This window comes from Ailuropoda melanoleuca, chromosome 6, assembly GCF_002007445.2.
Source record: "Ailuropoda melanoleuca isolate Jingjing chromosome 6, ASM200744v2, whole genome shotgun sequence".
In the NCBI taxonomy this organism is placed as follows: domain Eukaryota; kingdom Metazoa; phylum Chordata; class Mammalia; order Carnivora; family Ursidae; genus Ailuropoda; species Ailuropoda melanoleuca.
The window spans coordinates 6,691,513-6,706,116 of record NC_048223.1 but is presented as its reverse complement, the minus strand read 5'-3'; the positions used below and the strand labels follow the sequence as shown (position 1 = coordinate 6,706,116).

Sequence of the window (14,604 nt, the reverse complement as noted above, 5' to 3'; positions counted from 1 at the left end):
GAAGCAGGCTCCCAGCAAAGGAGCCTGATGTGGGGCTCGATCCCAGAACGCTGGGATCACGCTCTGAGCCAAAGGCAGATGCTTAATGACTGAGCCACCCAGGCGCCCCCTTTAGACCTATTATTGCACTTCAGGGGTGGTTTATGAGTTTATCCTAAATTTCAAAAAAGCTGTGTTCATAAAGATGTTTGTGGTAGTGTTATTTACATAAACAAAACAAAGTATCTTGAACATAGGTCTATGAATTTTCTTAAATTACATGCTACATTCTATACATGAATTTTATTTCCCAGAAATTCTGGGCTATAGTTTTATGAAATTATTAGAAGGGTCTTTGAATTTCAAAATATTAAAGACCATTGTTTTTAATCATTGATCCCAAATCACTTATGCCAAAGATGTCCTTAAAAGGAGGTATAATAGAAAAAGTACTAGAAGGAGATGCTGTAAAATTTATTTTGCATAGTAGGAACATGAGAATTTTTATTCTTTCTGCTTTTCTATATTTTTCAGATGTTTTATAATATGTGTGTACTACTTTTATAATGTTAATAAAAATTACAAAAAAACCTCTGTGAACTTGATAAGCTTATGCAATGAAATCAAACAGCTCTCAGGAAAACCTGTGTGAAAAATTGAGAGCATTGGGAAGAATATGCAGTAGTCATACGATAATCAACCTTTCTACTTAACCCTGATTCTTTATTTACTAATGTTTCTTTCCTCATGTCATGCCATCACCAGGCCCATGAGCCCATGTAGGGAAAGCAGCTCAGGCTCTGGTATAATGCAGACCTGAGTTCTGATCTGCATTTTGCCACTCTGTTGTGTAGTTTGGGCACATTAACTTCTCTGAGCCTCAGTTTCTTCATGGGGATTATAATGCTCAATTTTGCAGGCTATTGTGGGGATTAAATGAGATGATAAATGTAAAGTGCCTAACAGTCCCAGGACTCATTAATAGTAGTTATGATGTTAGTGTTTTTGTGCATTAGTAGCAGGAAATAGTATAGGTAATGATTGGGAATATGTAGAGAATTACACAAAATGAAGAGTGCTTCCTATTTACTTACCCCTTCTAGGCAGCTTCATTGCTATTAATGTAGCAAGGTTTGCTGTAAAGGTGGAATTTTGAAGTTTTTGTCATGCATTTATACTTTGCCTATCTTTAACATTTCTGTTTTTTCCTTTATACTCTTTTTCTAAGATCCTTGTTCTTTATCCTTGTCATGCATGTTTCCATAATCTTGTGAAAATTAAACACTTTTTCCTAAAGTATTTCTCTAGGTTTCCTCACTTCTTCTTTGTTAGGAAAACAGAACTCTAGTTGTATGAATGTGTCCTATTGAAGATTTTTGTCTGTCATGATTATATTGCATTTATTAATTAAAATTGAGTTTTCAGGTTTCAAAAAAAATTTAACCTGGTAAAATGCTTATCATATTTTTAAAAATAATTCTTATGTTCTTTGTGCCTTCTGATTTTTTAAATTTCATTTTCAGATAAATATGTTGTTTTGAAGTCACAAATAATAATTTTGGACATTTATGTAAATGTTTTTCAGAAACTAATGGAGCGAATTCAGAATCCTGAGTATTCAACAACTATGGACGTTGCGCCTGTCATTTTAGCTGCTCATCGTAACAACTATGAAATTCTTACAATGCTGTTAAAACAGGATGTATCTCTACCCAAGCCCCATGCAGTTGGCTGTGAATGCACATTGTGTTCTGCAAAAAACAAAAAGGACAGCCTCCGACATTCCAGGTTAGAAAGTTAAGGTTTTAATAAATAGGTGTGCGATATAGTAAGGTATATGTCAGTGAAATTTTTGTTGTTTTTCTTTTTATGCAGCTTTTAAGAAATATGGTATTGGAATGGCTTATGAAAGCTAAACTTCTAGTTCCTTTGCTTAATATGAGTTTTACATTTTTTAGAAATGTTTACTAAATGATGCATAATTAGGAAAAGCCTTCAAATTATGAATAAGGTTTACCTCATACTTCTGCTGGTGGGGCTTGAAGACTCTATTTACTTTTTAAGAGCAGAGTTTATTAATCTAAGAGAATTTCCAAGTAGTGGAAGGGATGGAGATACCCCTTCTTATCTTATTTATAAGGAAATAAAAAGTGTTTTCTGTCTGACTAAATATATAACTTGTTATGCCTCTTACTTCCCCTTTCACACAATATTTAAGTCTTTTTCTCCAGTCAAAATATTAAGAACAACTGAGGAGAAAATGAACAAGAAAGTATCCCACCTTGGACAGGTTGAGCAAGAGCGCACACATGGGCATGTTGTATAAGGTTCTGGGCTAAACTTGAGAATCTAATTTTCAGCATAAACCTTTATATATATATTATCTGTGTAGCAATCAAATATATAGTTGAAATTATATCACGTATAACATTTACTATGGGAAATGTTGTCTGGAAGTCCTAAGCAGCCCGTTGATAAACTGTTTTTATGGTATGTGAAATTAGCTTTAAAGCTGCAAGCTATTCACCCTCACTCTTTCCTTACCTTAAGGACAGGTCTTTGGTGGATTGACAGATAATCACAGATCCATAAATTGAGAAAGTCTCCTAGGAATCAATTTAATGTTTATTTGCAGAGGTTGAGCTGGAAAGTTTTTCTATTTTCAAGTTTAATTACAGTGAGACCTATTTTTTTTTTTTTAATAAGATCTGGTTGATAGCTATGGCTATATCATTTAACTTTTTAGTTTAAAAATAACTAGTCTGTAAAATGACAAGCAAAAATGATCTTTAAGGCTTCTTCTAGTTTTAAAATCCTTTATTAATATTAAATATAAATATTTTCAAATTGTATGCTTATTAAATATGTGTGTAGTTGAAGCAGCTGAGGTTGCAGGAATCGGGGCTGGAGAGAACACTAAGCCTGGCTTGGTTTCAGGTGGGGGAAAAGCTTTGTTCTGAAAGCTTTTAGAGGAGCTGTGGCTTGAGTTTGGTTTTTAGGTATGAATAAAAATAAAAAGAGGGGCCCCTGGGTGGCTCAGTTGGTTAAGCCTCTGACTCTTGATTTCGGCTCAGGTCATGATGTCAGGGTCATGAGATCCAGCCCCTTGTTAGCTCTGTGTTCAGTGGGGAGTCCCTTGAAATTCTCTCTTTCTCCCCCTCTATTCCACCCCCCTCAAATAAATAAATAAATAAATAAATAAATAAATAAACCTTTAAAAACCTAAAAGGTTGTTTTATGCAGAAAGTACAGTATGTGATTGTGGTTTATTTAGGGAACTCCAAATGGTATGGTGTATTTACAGAAAAGTTTGAGAGAGTTTGTTGTTGATATTTGGGAAAAGAGTTACAGTGAATGTCAAAATGCCCTGACTACAAGTCATTTCTAGGAATTGCTAAGTAGACTTGCTGAAGAAAAAGAAGCTAACAAAATGAGAAAAAGAAATACCGGTAAAGGTTTTGGTGAAGTTGAAGAGCGAATATACTGGCAATAGGGAAGTGAGGCAATCTGTATTTATACAGTTACTGGTTTTTAAATTTTAGAGATGCTGAAGTTCCAGGTGATGATAAGGTCTAGGGGCAATAATTTTATTGTATTATTATTGTTTTTTATTTATTTATTTTTAAAGATTTTATTTATTTGAGAGAGAGCACGAGCAGGGGGTGGGGAGGCAGAGGAAGAGGGAGAAGCCAACTCCCCGCTGAGCAGGGAACCCAACTTGGGGCTTGATCCCCGGACCCTGGTATCATGACCTGAGCCAAAGGCAGACTTTTAACTGACTGAGCCACCGAGGCACCACTTAGGGGCAATAATTTTAAATGGGGTAGGGAAGGGTAATGGACCCTTATAGTTTAGGAAAACATTTTCAGTGATATAATTGCTGTGATTTGGTTTTAGTCTCAATTATTTGATGTGTTGTGAAATTTCAAATAACTTTAAAGGAAGATTTGAAATCTTTATTATCTATCAAAGGAAGACGAAGTTTTTAAAAAGTTGAGAAGTGCTTTGTTTAAACTGCACAGTGATTTTTATAGTTCTGAGTTTGAATGCCTGTAAGACCAAAGTATATTCAACTCTACTCATATTATTACTCACTTCACCTTTGAAAGCAATTGAATTTGTATAACTTGGCTTAGAAGAGTAGGATTTGGCATTGAGAAAATCAGGGAATTATGAGGCTGTAGTAATATTAGTTTGAAAGCTATTTATTTTAACTACACAAGTAATATGTGAATAAATCCTCAAATCCCTGTAAAAATTCTAACTTTAATTTTGAGCAAAAGTTCTTTGACCAATCTCAATTCTTCTCCTGTCTCTGGAGCTAACCAATATGATCAGTTTGAGGTTCTATAACTGCTCCTTAATGACTAGAATTCTAATTAGTTAGAAATGTGGCTCTTAACTGTGGTGTTATATTGGAAACTAGTCTTCATCAATGGCCATCAGTTACATGTTGAAGTTAGAAATTCCCTCTCCCGATTTCTGTCTATACAGATTCCGTTCAAATTTCCTCTCCTATTTCATTAATTTTGCTTATCTGGTATTAATCTTGTCTCATCTACTCCAGTTTTTATGGTTGTCCAAATATTTAGGTTGAACCATATGAAATTACTGTCTTAAAAGTATTTGAACAATGTAGAATTGCATATTCCCATATTCTTCTTGGTATGGGTGAAACCAAAACCCCAGAAAGTTATGTAGAATATAATCACATAACTCTACAGGCCTCAAAAAAGTTGTTTAAAAAAAAAAAGATTTATTTATTTATTTTAGAGAAAGAGCATGTGCACACAAGTGGGCTTAGCGGGGTGTGGAGAGGCGGAGAGAGAGGAAGAGAGAATCTTCAAGCAGACTCCTCACTGATCGTGGAGCCCAACATGATATGGTGACCTGGGATGATGACCTGAGCCAAAAACCAGAGTTGGCCACTTAACTGACTGAGCCACCCAGGCACCCTGAAAAAGTTTTTTTTTTAATATGGAGGTTAATGATTTGCAATAAATGTATACAGGTGCAATAAATGTATACAGGTGCAATAAATGTATACAGGTGTATACTATCACCAGAATCCAATATTCTATCATTTCCATCACTGGAAAAAGTTCTGTCATGCCCATTTATATTTATAGTCAATCCCTGCTCCCATTCCTAGCTCCAAGCAACCACAGATCTTTTTTCTATCTCTAACCTATAGTTTTTTGTTTTCTAGAAATTTCATATAAATAGAATCATATAATATATTGACTTATGTCTCTAGCTTCTTTCACTTAACATAATATTTTGAGGTTCATTCATATTGTGTATATCAGTTTATTCCTTTTCATTGTTGAGTAGTATATCATTGTAAGGATGAATCTTTTGTTTATACACTCACTAGTTGATGGACATTTGAGTTGTTTTTAGTTTTTGGCAGGGAACATTCACATGTAAGTCTTTATGTGGACGTATTTTTTTTTATTTCTGTTGGGTAGATACCTAGGAGTGGAATTGCTGGTTTGTTTGGTAAATAACTGCCAAACTCTTTTCCAAAGTGATTACATCATTTTACATTCTCACCAGTGATGTATGATGGTTTCAGTTCCTCCACATGGTCACCAACACTTTATATTGTTAGTTTTTTTTGATCTTAGCCATTTTAGCAGAAGTGTAGTACTATCTCATTGTGGTTTTAATTTGCATTTCCCTTATGCCTTATACTATCAAGCATCTTATCATGTGTTTATATGCCATTAATATATCTTCTTTGATGAAGCATGTATTCAGATTTTTTGCCCATTTTTAAAAATTGGGTTGTTTGTCTTATTAAGTTGTAAAAGTTCTTTGTATATTCTGGACACAAGTCCTTTATGACATATATGTTTTGCAAATGAATTCTCCCAGTCTGTGACTTGTCTTTTCATTTTCTTCTTGGTGTCTTTTGAAGAGCAAAACTTGTAATTTTGATGAGACCCATTTTTTCACTTTTATCTTTTGTAGATTATTTCTTGTGTCATATGTATGAAATATTTGCCTAACCCAAGGTCACAAATATTTTCTCCTGTTTTCTTCTAGAAGTTTTATAGTTGTATGATTTACATTTAAATTTATAATCTATTTTGAGTAAACTTTTGTATGTATGTGAGATAAAGATCTAAGTTCTTTTTTAATTTTTTGCAATATCCAAACATTTGTTCTAGTATCATTTGTTGAAGAGTATTGTTTCCCCCAGTAAATTATCTTTACACCTTAGAAGTCATTTGAGCATATATGTATGGTTTGATTTCTAGACTGTAATTTGTTCCATTAATCTGTTGTCTATCCTTACACAAATATATGATTTCACTCATATGTGGAATTTCAGAAGCAGATGATCATATGGAGAAAAAAAGAGAGAGGCAAACCATAAAACAGACTCTTAACTATAGAAAACAAACTGAGGCTTACTGAAGAGGAGGTGGGTAGTGGTGGGGGTATGGGTTAAATGGGTGATGTATTAAGGAGGGCACTTGTGATGAGCACTGGGTGTTATTTTTTTAAAGATTTTATTTATTTTTGCGAGAGAGAGAGAGAGAAGGAGAGAGATTGAGCGTGAGTGGGGGGAAGGGCAAAGGGAGAAGCAGACTCCCTACTGAGCAGGGAACCCAACGGGGGACTTGATCCCTGACCCTGGGATCATGACCCAAGCCAAAGGCAGACACCCAACTGACTGAGCCACCCAGGTGCCCAGAGCACTGGGTGTTATATGTAAGCAATAAATCACTAAATTCTACTTCTGAAACTAATATTACACTATATGTTAAATAACTGGAATTTAAGTAAAAACTTGAAACAAAATAAAATCAGGCAATGTATGTCTTTCATCATTCATTGTTTTGTTTGTTTGTTTGTTTTTAATTTTTGGCTATGCTGTGTTCTTTGCATTTGCGAAGAATTTGTTTAGAATGAGTTATCATTTTTTACGAAAATACCTGCTTGGATTTTTAAGAGGGGTTGCATTATGTATGGTTTTAATAGTATTAAATTTTAATAGTATTAATAGTATTAAATCTTTCAACCTATGAACATATATATCTTTCCATTTTATTAAATCTTCCTGATTACTTTCAGCAGTGTTTTCTAGTCTTCAGTGTATAGGTCTTGTGCTTCTTTTTTATAGTTTATTCCTAAGTATTTTATTTGTTTTGAGAATATTATACATGAATTGCTTTCTTAATTTCATTTGCAGATGGTTCATTGCTAGTATATAGAAATAAAACAGATTTTTTTGTATGCTGGTTTTGTATCTTGTGATCTTGCTAAACTCATTTATTCTAATAGGAGTTTTGGTTTGTTTGCTTTATAGATTCCTAAAGATTTTTATGTATAAGATTATATCATCTGTAAGTAGAGACAGGTTTACTTCTTTTCCAATCTTTAGGCCTTCATTTTTCTTGCCTTATTGCACTGGCTAGAACCTCCAGTGTGATGTTGAATATAAGTTAGTAAGAGTGCATATCCTTGCCTTGGATTCTTGGTTCTGGATTTTCTACTTGGGATTTTCTATTTATAGTATCATAGAAAATAGTTTTACTGCCCTAAAGATCCCCTACATTACACTTATTTATCCCTCCCTCACCCCAAACCCCTGGCAACCACTGATTTTTATTTATTTATTTTTTTACTGTGTCCATGGTTTTAACTTTTCTCTGTAATGTCATATAATTGGTATCATATAGTATGTAGCCTTTTCATATTGTCTTCTTTCACATAGTAATATGCATTTGAGTTTCATTCGTGTGTTTTCATGGCTTGACAGTACGTTTCTTTTTAGCACTGAATAATATTACATTGTATGAAGGTACTACAGTTTATCCATACACCTACTGAAAGGCATCTTGGTTGCTTCCAAGTTTTGGAAGTTATGAATAAAGCTGTTATAAACATTCACATAAGGTTTTTGTGTGGACATAAGTTTTCAGCTCATTAGATAAATACAAAGAAGTGTGATTGCTAGATCATATGGTAAGAATATCTTTACTTTTATAAGAAACTGCGAAACTGTCTTGCAAAGTGCCTGCACCATTCAGCATTCCTACCCACAATGAATGAATTTCATGTTGCTCCACATCCTCACCAGCATTTGATTATTGTCACGGTTTGGATTTAGCCTTTCTAATGGGTATGTAATGGTATGGTATCTCATTGTTGCTTTAATTGCCATTCCCTAGTGATCTAGTGATGTATGATGTTGTGCATCTCTATATGCTTATTTCCCATCTGTCTTTCATCATTTGTGAGATGTCTGTTCAGATCTCTTGCCTATTTTTTAATTGGATTGTTTGTTTTATTATTGTTGAGTTTTAAGAGTTCTTTGTATACTTTATATACAGGGTCCTTTATCAGATATGTTTTTTGTAAATATTTTCTCCCAGCCTGTGGCTTGTCTTTTCATTCTCTTGATTCACGGGTTATTTTAAAGTGTGCTGTTGTACTTCACATATTTTGGAATTTCCCAGATTTCTTTCTACTGGTGATTTCTAATTTAACTTCTAACTTAATTAATTGGAGAATATACTGTATTTTTAAAATAACTTTACTGAGGAGCACCTTGGTGGCTCAGTCAGTTAAGCGTCTGCCTTTGGTTCTGGTCATGATCCCACTGTCCTGGGATGGAGCCCTGCATCAGGTTCCCTGCTCAGTAGGGAGTCTGCTTCTCCCTACCCCTGCTCTTGCATGCTTGCTCTCTCTCTCTCCCTCCCAAATAAAAAAATAAAATCTTTAAAAAATAACTTTATTGAGATATAATTTATTGGGATATAATTCATATATTTTAAAATTAACCCCTTTATATTTGGAGTTATACATTGACTCTCATTATTTAATTCCAGAACACCTCATCACATCAAGAAGAAACACTATACTCATTAGCAGTCACTCTCCCAGCCGCTGGAAACAACTAAATTTACTTTCTGTTCTTACGGGTATTTCCTATTCTGGATATTTCATATAAATTGCATCTTTTAAATTCTTATCAGTCATTTGCTTATCTTTTTTGGAGATGTTTATTCAGATCCGTTTCCTGGTTTTTTAATTGGTTATCTGCCTTTTTATTGCTGAATTTTAAGAGGTGTGTATGTGTGTGTGTGTTCATGTTCTGGATACAAGAACCTCATCAGATACATGATTTGCAAATCTTTTTTCACATTCTGTTAGTTATCTTTTCACTTTTTCGATGGTGTACTTCAGAGCACAGAAGTTTTAAATTTTGGTGGAATCCAGTTGACCTCTTTTTGGTATTATAGCTAATTGCTTAATTTGGAGAAAGTACTTTTTATGATTTCATTCTTTAAAAAAAATAGACTAGTTCTATGGCCTACCATGTAGTTTGACATGGAGAATATTCTATGTACTCCTGAAATAATACTCTTGAATATTCTATGTACTCTTGGGGTGAGCATTCAATAAATTTCAGTTTGATCATATATTCTTTCATAGTATTTGAGTCTTCCTTGTCCTTCCTGGTTTTTTATCCATTTATTCTATCAATTTCTGGGAGAGGAATATTAAATCTCAAAATGTATCAGAATATATAATTTATCCTTGTCAGATGGAGTGTTTGATCAATGTCTAGTTGGTTAATGGTGTTGCTTAATTCTTTTTTTTCCTTGTTGATCTTTTGTCTAGTTGTTCTATCCATTATTGAAAGTGGAGTATTAAGTCTCTGATTGTTATTGTTCAGTTGTCTGTTTTTCCATTTCTGTTAATTTTTTCTTCATGATTTTGGTGCTCTGTTGTTAGTTACAAATATGTTTATAAATGTTTTATCTTCTTTGATTGTTCTTTTATCATTATAAAATGTCCCTCATGATTGCTAATAACATTTTTTTGTTTGTTTTAAAGTCTGATATTAGTATAGCTACTCCAGCTTTCCTGTGGTTGCTATTTGCATGGTATATCTTTTTCCAGACTTTCAATCTATTTGTATCTTTGAATCTAAAGTGTATCTGCTGTAGACAAAATAAAATTAGATTATGCTTTTTTAAAATCTAGTCTGACAACTTCTGCCTTTTAATTGGATTGTTTAAGCCATTCACATTTAGTATTATTATTTTTTTTTTAAAGATTTTTTATTTATTTATAAGACAGAGATAGAGACAGCCAGCGAGAGAGGGAACACAAGCAGGGGGAGTGGGAGAGGAAGAAGCAGGCTCATAGCAGAGGAGCCTGACGTGGGGCTCGATCCCATAACGCCGGGATCACGCCCTGAGCCGAAGGCAGACGCTCAACCGCTCTGCCACCCAGGCGCCCCCACATTTAGTATTATTAACATAGTTGTGTTTACATATGTCATTTTGCTTTTTGTTTTCTGTATGTCTGCTCTTTTGTTTCATATAAGTCTTATATCTTTCTTGTTCCTTTATTCCTTCATTAGTGCTTTCTTTTGCATTGAGTGTATATTTTCTAATGTAGCATTTTAATATCATTAATGAATTACTTAATATATTTTTTCAGGGGTTTTTCTAATTTTGTTTTTGTTTTTTACTGGTTGCCCCAGGGCTTACCATATTCATCTTAACTTGTCAGAATCAGCTTCAGATTAATACTAGCTTAATTATATAGAATGTTACTTCTATATACCTCTATTCTCTTTTCCATCCTTTTAATGATATTATTGTTATACATATTTCATCTATTAATGTTACAAACCCAACAACATATTGTCATAATTATTATTTTACTGTCATCATTTCTTTAGTCTATTACGGCTGTCATCTCTCCACTTATTTTGTGCTGTTACTGGTTAATACATTATACATGTATTATATTTCTCTGTGTTATTATAGGCCAAATGATACATTATATACATATTATTTTATATAATTGCTTTTTAAAGATTATTTATTTATTTATTTATTTAAGGGGGAGGGAGAGGGAGAACCTCAAGTAGATTCCACAGTGAGCATGAAGCCCAATGTGGGGCTGGATCTCATTACCCTGAGATCATGACCTAAGCCAAAATCATGAGTCTGATGCTCAACTGACTGAGCCACCCAGATGCCCCTATATAATTGCTTTTTAAATCAGTTAAGAGCAGAGAAAAATATACACTTATAGTGTCTTTTATAATTACATAACTACTTTTACATGTGCTCTTTGTTCATGTGGATTTGAATTACCATCTGGGATCACTTGCTTTCAGCCTGAAGAACTTCCTTTAGTATTTCTTGTAAGACAGGTCTGCTAGGAACATATTCAATTGGTCTTTGTTTATCAGGTAAAGTTCTTATTTTGCCTTTGCTTTTGAATAATAGGTTTGCTGGTTATAGGATTTTTGTTTGATAGTTTTTTTTTTCCTTGAGTGCCTTGAATATTTCATCCCTCTATTGTTTCTCCTGAGAAGTCTGCTGTTAGTCTTATTGGAGTTTCCTTGTAAGTGCCTCTTCACTTTCCTCTTGTTGTTTTCAAGATTTTTTCCCTGCCTTTGACTTTCAGCATATTTACCGTGATGTTTCTGTTTGTGAGTCTCTTTGCATTCATCCTACTTGGAATTTGTCGAGTTTTTTGGGTGTGCCAGTTATTGTTTTTCAGTAAATATGGTAAGTTATTAGCCATTATTTTTGCAAATATTTTTTCTTCTTCTCTTCTCTCCTTGTATGTACCCATTATGAGTATGTTGTTGTATTTAATAGTATTACATATCCTTGTGAATTTCTGTTCATTTTTCTTCATTCTTTTTCTTCTCTTTATTCTTTGGCTTGCATAATCTCTATCGATATATTTTCAAGTTTGATAGTTCTTTCTTCTGCTAGTTCAGATCTACTGTTGAGCCCTGCATTATTTTGCTAAGGCTATCATAGTAAGATACCACACTGGGTGACTTAAACAATAGAAATTTATTGTCTTACAGTTCTGGAGCCTAGGAATCCAAAATCAAGGTATTGGCAGGGTTGGTTTATTCTGAGGGCTGTGAAGGAGGATTCTGTTCCAGGCCTCTTGTCATCGGCTTGTATTTGGTCATCTTCATGTTCAGATGGTATTCTCTCTATGTATTCCTATCTTCACAATACCCCAAATTTTTTATAAGGACATTAATCATATTGGATTTAGTTCCACCTTAATGTCCTCATTGTTACTTGATTACCCCTTTAAAGACCCTGTCTTCAAAGAAGTTCACATTTTGAGGTACTGGTGGATAAGACTTTAACGTATGAACTCTAGGGGAACACAGCCCAACCTATTACAACCCCTCTAGTGAATTGTAAATTTCAGTTGTTGTACTTTTCAATTCCATAATTTCCATTTTGTTCTTTTTCATAATTTCTGTCTCTGTATGGATATTCTCCGCTTGGTGCAACATTGTCATCATGCCCTCTTTTACTTCTTTAATCATGCTTCCTTTAGTTTTGTGAATATATTTATAACGGCTACTTTGAAATCTTTTTCTGTTAAATCTGAATTCTGGTCACTCTCAAAGGCAGTTTCTGTTACCTGTTTTGTTTTGTTTTTTTCTCTTGGGTATGAGACATTTTTTTTTTTTAAAGGTTTTATTTATTTATTCGACAGAGATAGAGGCAGCCAGCAAGAGAGGGAACACAAGNTTTTTTTCTCTTGGGTATGAGACATTTTTTTTTTTTAAAGGTTTTATTTATTTATTCGACAGAGATAGAGGCAGCCAGCAAGAGAGGGAACACAAGCAGGGGGAGTGGGAGAAGAAGAAGCAGGCTCATAGCGGAGGAGCCTGACGTGGGGCTCGATCCCACAACGCCGGGATCATGCCCTGAGCCGAAGGCAGATGCTTAACCGCTGTGCCACCCAGGTGCCCCGAGACATGTTTTTTTTTTTTTTTATTTCTTTGTGTGTCTCTTAATTTTTTATGGGAAACTGGACATTTTAGGTAATGTATTATAGCAATTCTGTGTGCTGGTTCCCTGCATTTTCTGGGGCTTGTTATTGTTATTTGCTTGTTTCTTTTTTTTAGCAACTGGCTGGATTACTTTAGAAGTCTATTTTCCCCCTCTGATGTTGCTCCTTAGTGAGGCATAGCTTGACTTTTTCTTGTACATCTAGTATTTCTTTGTTTGAAATCTGGACAGTTTAGTATATATTGTAGCAACTCTGAATACTGTTTTACTTTTCTAAGATTTTTTTATTATTATTATTATTTTTCTGGCCTGCAGCATCTGTCTCCCTGTGATGTATAATCATAGATCTTTGTGCCTAGTTTAGTTTTTGCTTCTTATTTTTAAAAAATAATTATTTTTTTTAGAGAGAGAGAAAGTGCACACATATGTGAATGGGGGAGGGGCAGAGGGAGAGAATCTTCAAGCAAACTCCCTGCTGAGCGCAGAGCTCGTTGCAGGGCTCCATCTGATGACCCATGAGATCATGACCTGAGTTGAAACCAAGAGTCAGATGCTTAACTGACTGAGCCACCCAGGCACTCCTGATTATTTTTATTTTTTAGCCTTGATTCCTAATGGTCATTTCAGGGTCTGTATAGGTGAGCCACTGATTTGGGTAGAGTTTATGTTAATACACTTTGAGCCTATAAGAGTTCTACTGTCTCCTGATAAATCTGTGGATTAGTTGGGGAATACAGTCAAAGTTGAAGCCATTTCTAAGTAGTTCCTTGTCTTTGTCTTTTTACCAAACTATCTGATATTCTTCACATATGTCTAACATTTTAGTCAGCCAGAGATCTCTGGAGACCTTATATGAATCATTTTGTGGCTTTTCTCATTTCCTCCTTGTTAAATTTCTGTTTAGTCTGCTGTTTGCCTTTACTCAGACTCCAAGCTTTGTCTTACAAATCTGCAGGTTTTCCTTATTCATCTCCTCCAAGTCCAATCCTTTCAACCAGCAGAACTGTACGTTTTTGCCTCTCATTGAATTGATCTTCCCCCTTAAGCACAAAAGTACAGGTTTACCAGCTTCAGGCTGGAAAACTGCAGTTCTCCATGACTGAACTGCGGACAGAGGTGATGGAATTAACCTTAGGCCAGAAGACCACAGATTCAAACCATTCTTGCCTGAAGCTCTAGCAGTTTTTCAATAATTGATCTCAGTACATAATTTCCAGTGACCTGAAGAGGTTGATTTTTTTTAAATATAGTGGACCCTTGAGCAATGTGGGAGCTAGGGGCACCAACCCCTTATGCAGTAAAAAATCCATGTATCTTTTGATAGTGCAGAAACTTAACTACTAATTAGCCTACTGTTGACTAGAAGTCTTACCAATAACACAGTTGATTAACACATATTTTGTATATTATATGTATTATGTACTGTATTCTTAAAGTAAGCTAGAGAAAAGAAAATGTTATTAAGGAAATCATAAAGAAGACAAAATACATTTATAGTACTGTACTATATTTTAAAAAAACACACATAAGTGCACCTGCACAGTTCAAACCCATGTTGTTCAAGGGTCAACTGTAATTTTGTCCATTTGTATACATATTTTTTTTGTAGTGGAATTACTGACCTCTTCACACCACCATTACTTTGATAGTGTTTTGAATACCAAAAATGATAGGTTTTATAAAGTGAGGCAGCCTTGTCATTTGTTAGATAACATCTAAGTACTTTCCATGTAACAGCACTTCATTATTACTCTAGCACAATTGGTTGCCACCATTACTAGCAGTCACTCTTGCTGTTCATTTT

General features: G+C 34.3%; 1 protein-coding gene across 1 annotated transcript in view; it reads left to right on the top strand.

Moving 5' to 3' along the window:
- The window catches only part of LOC100465650 (short transient receptor potential channel 1), a 75,813-nt gene that overhangs the window by 21,771 nt on the left and 39,438 nt on the right, over window positions 1–14,604 (top strand). The window contains exon 4 of the mRNA XM_034661813.1: window positions 1,565–1,767. Coding sequence (XP_034517704.1) covers window positions 1,565–1,767 — 203 coding nt within the window. The remainder of the gene's footprint in view (window positions 1–1,564; window positions 1,768–14,604) is intronic.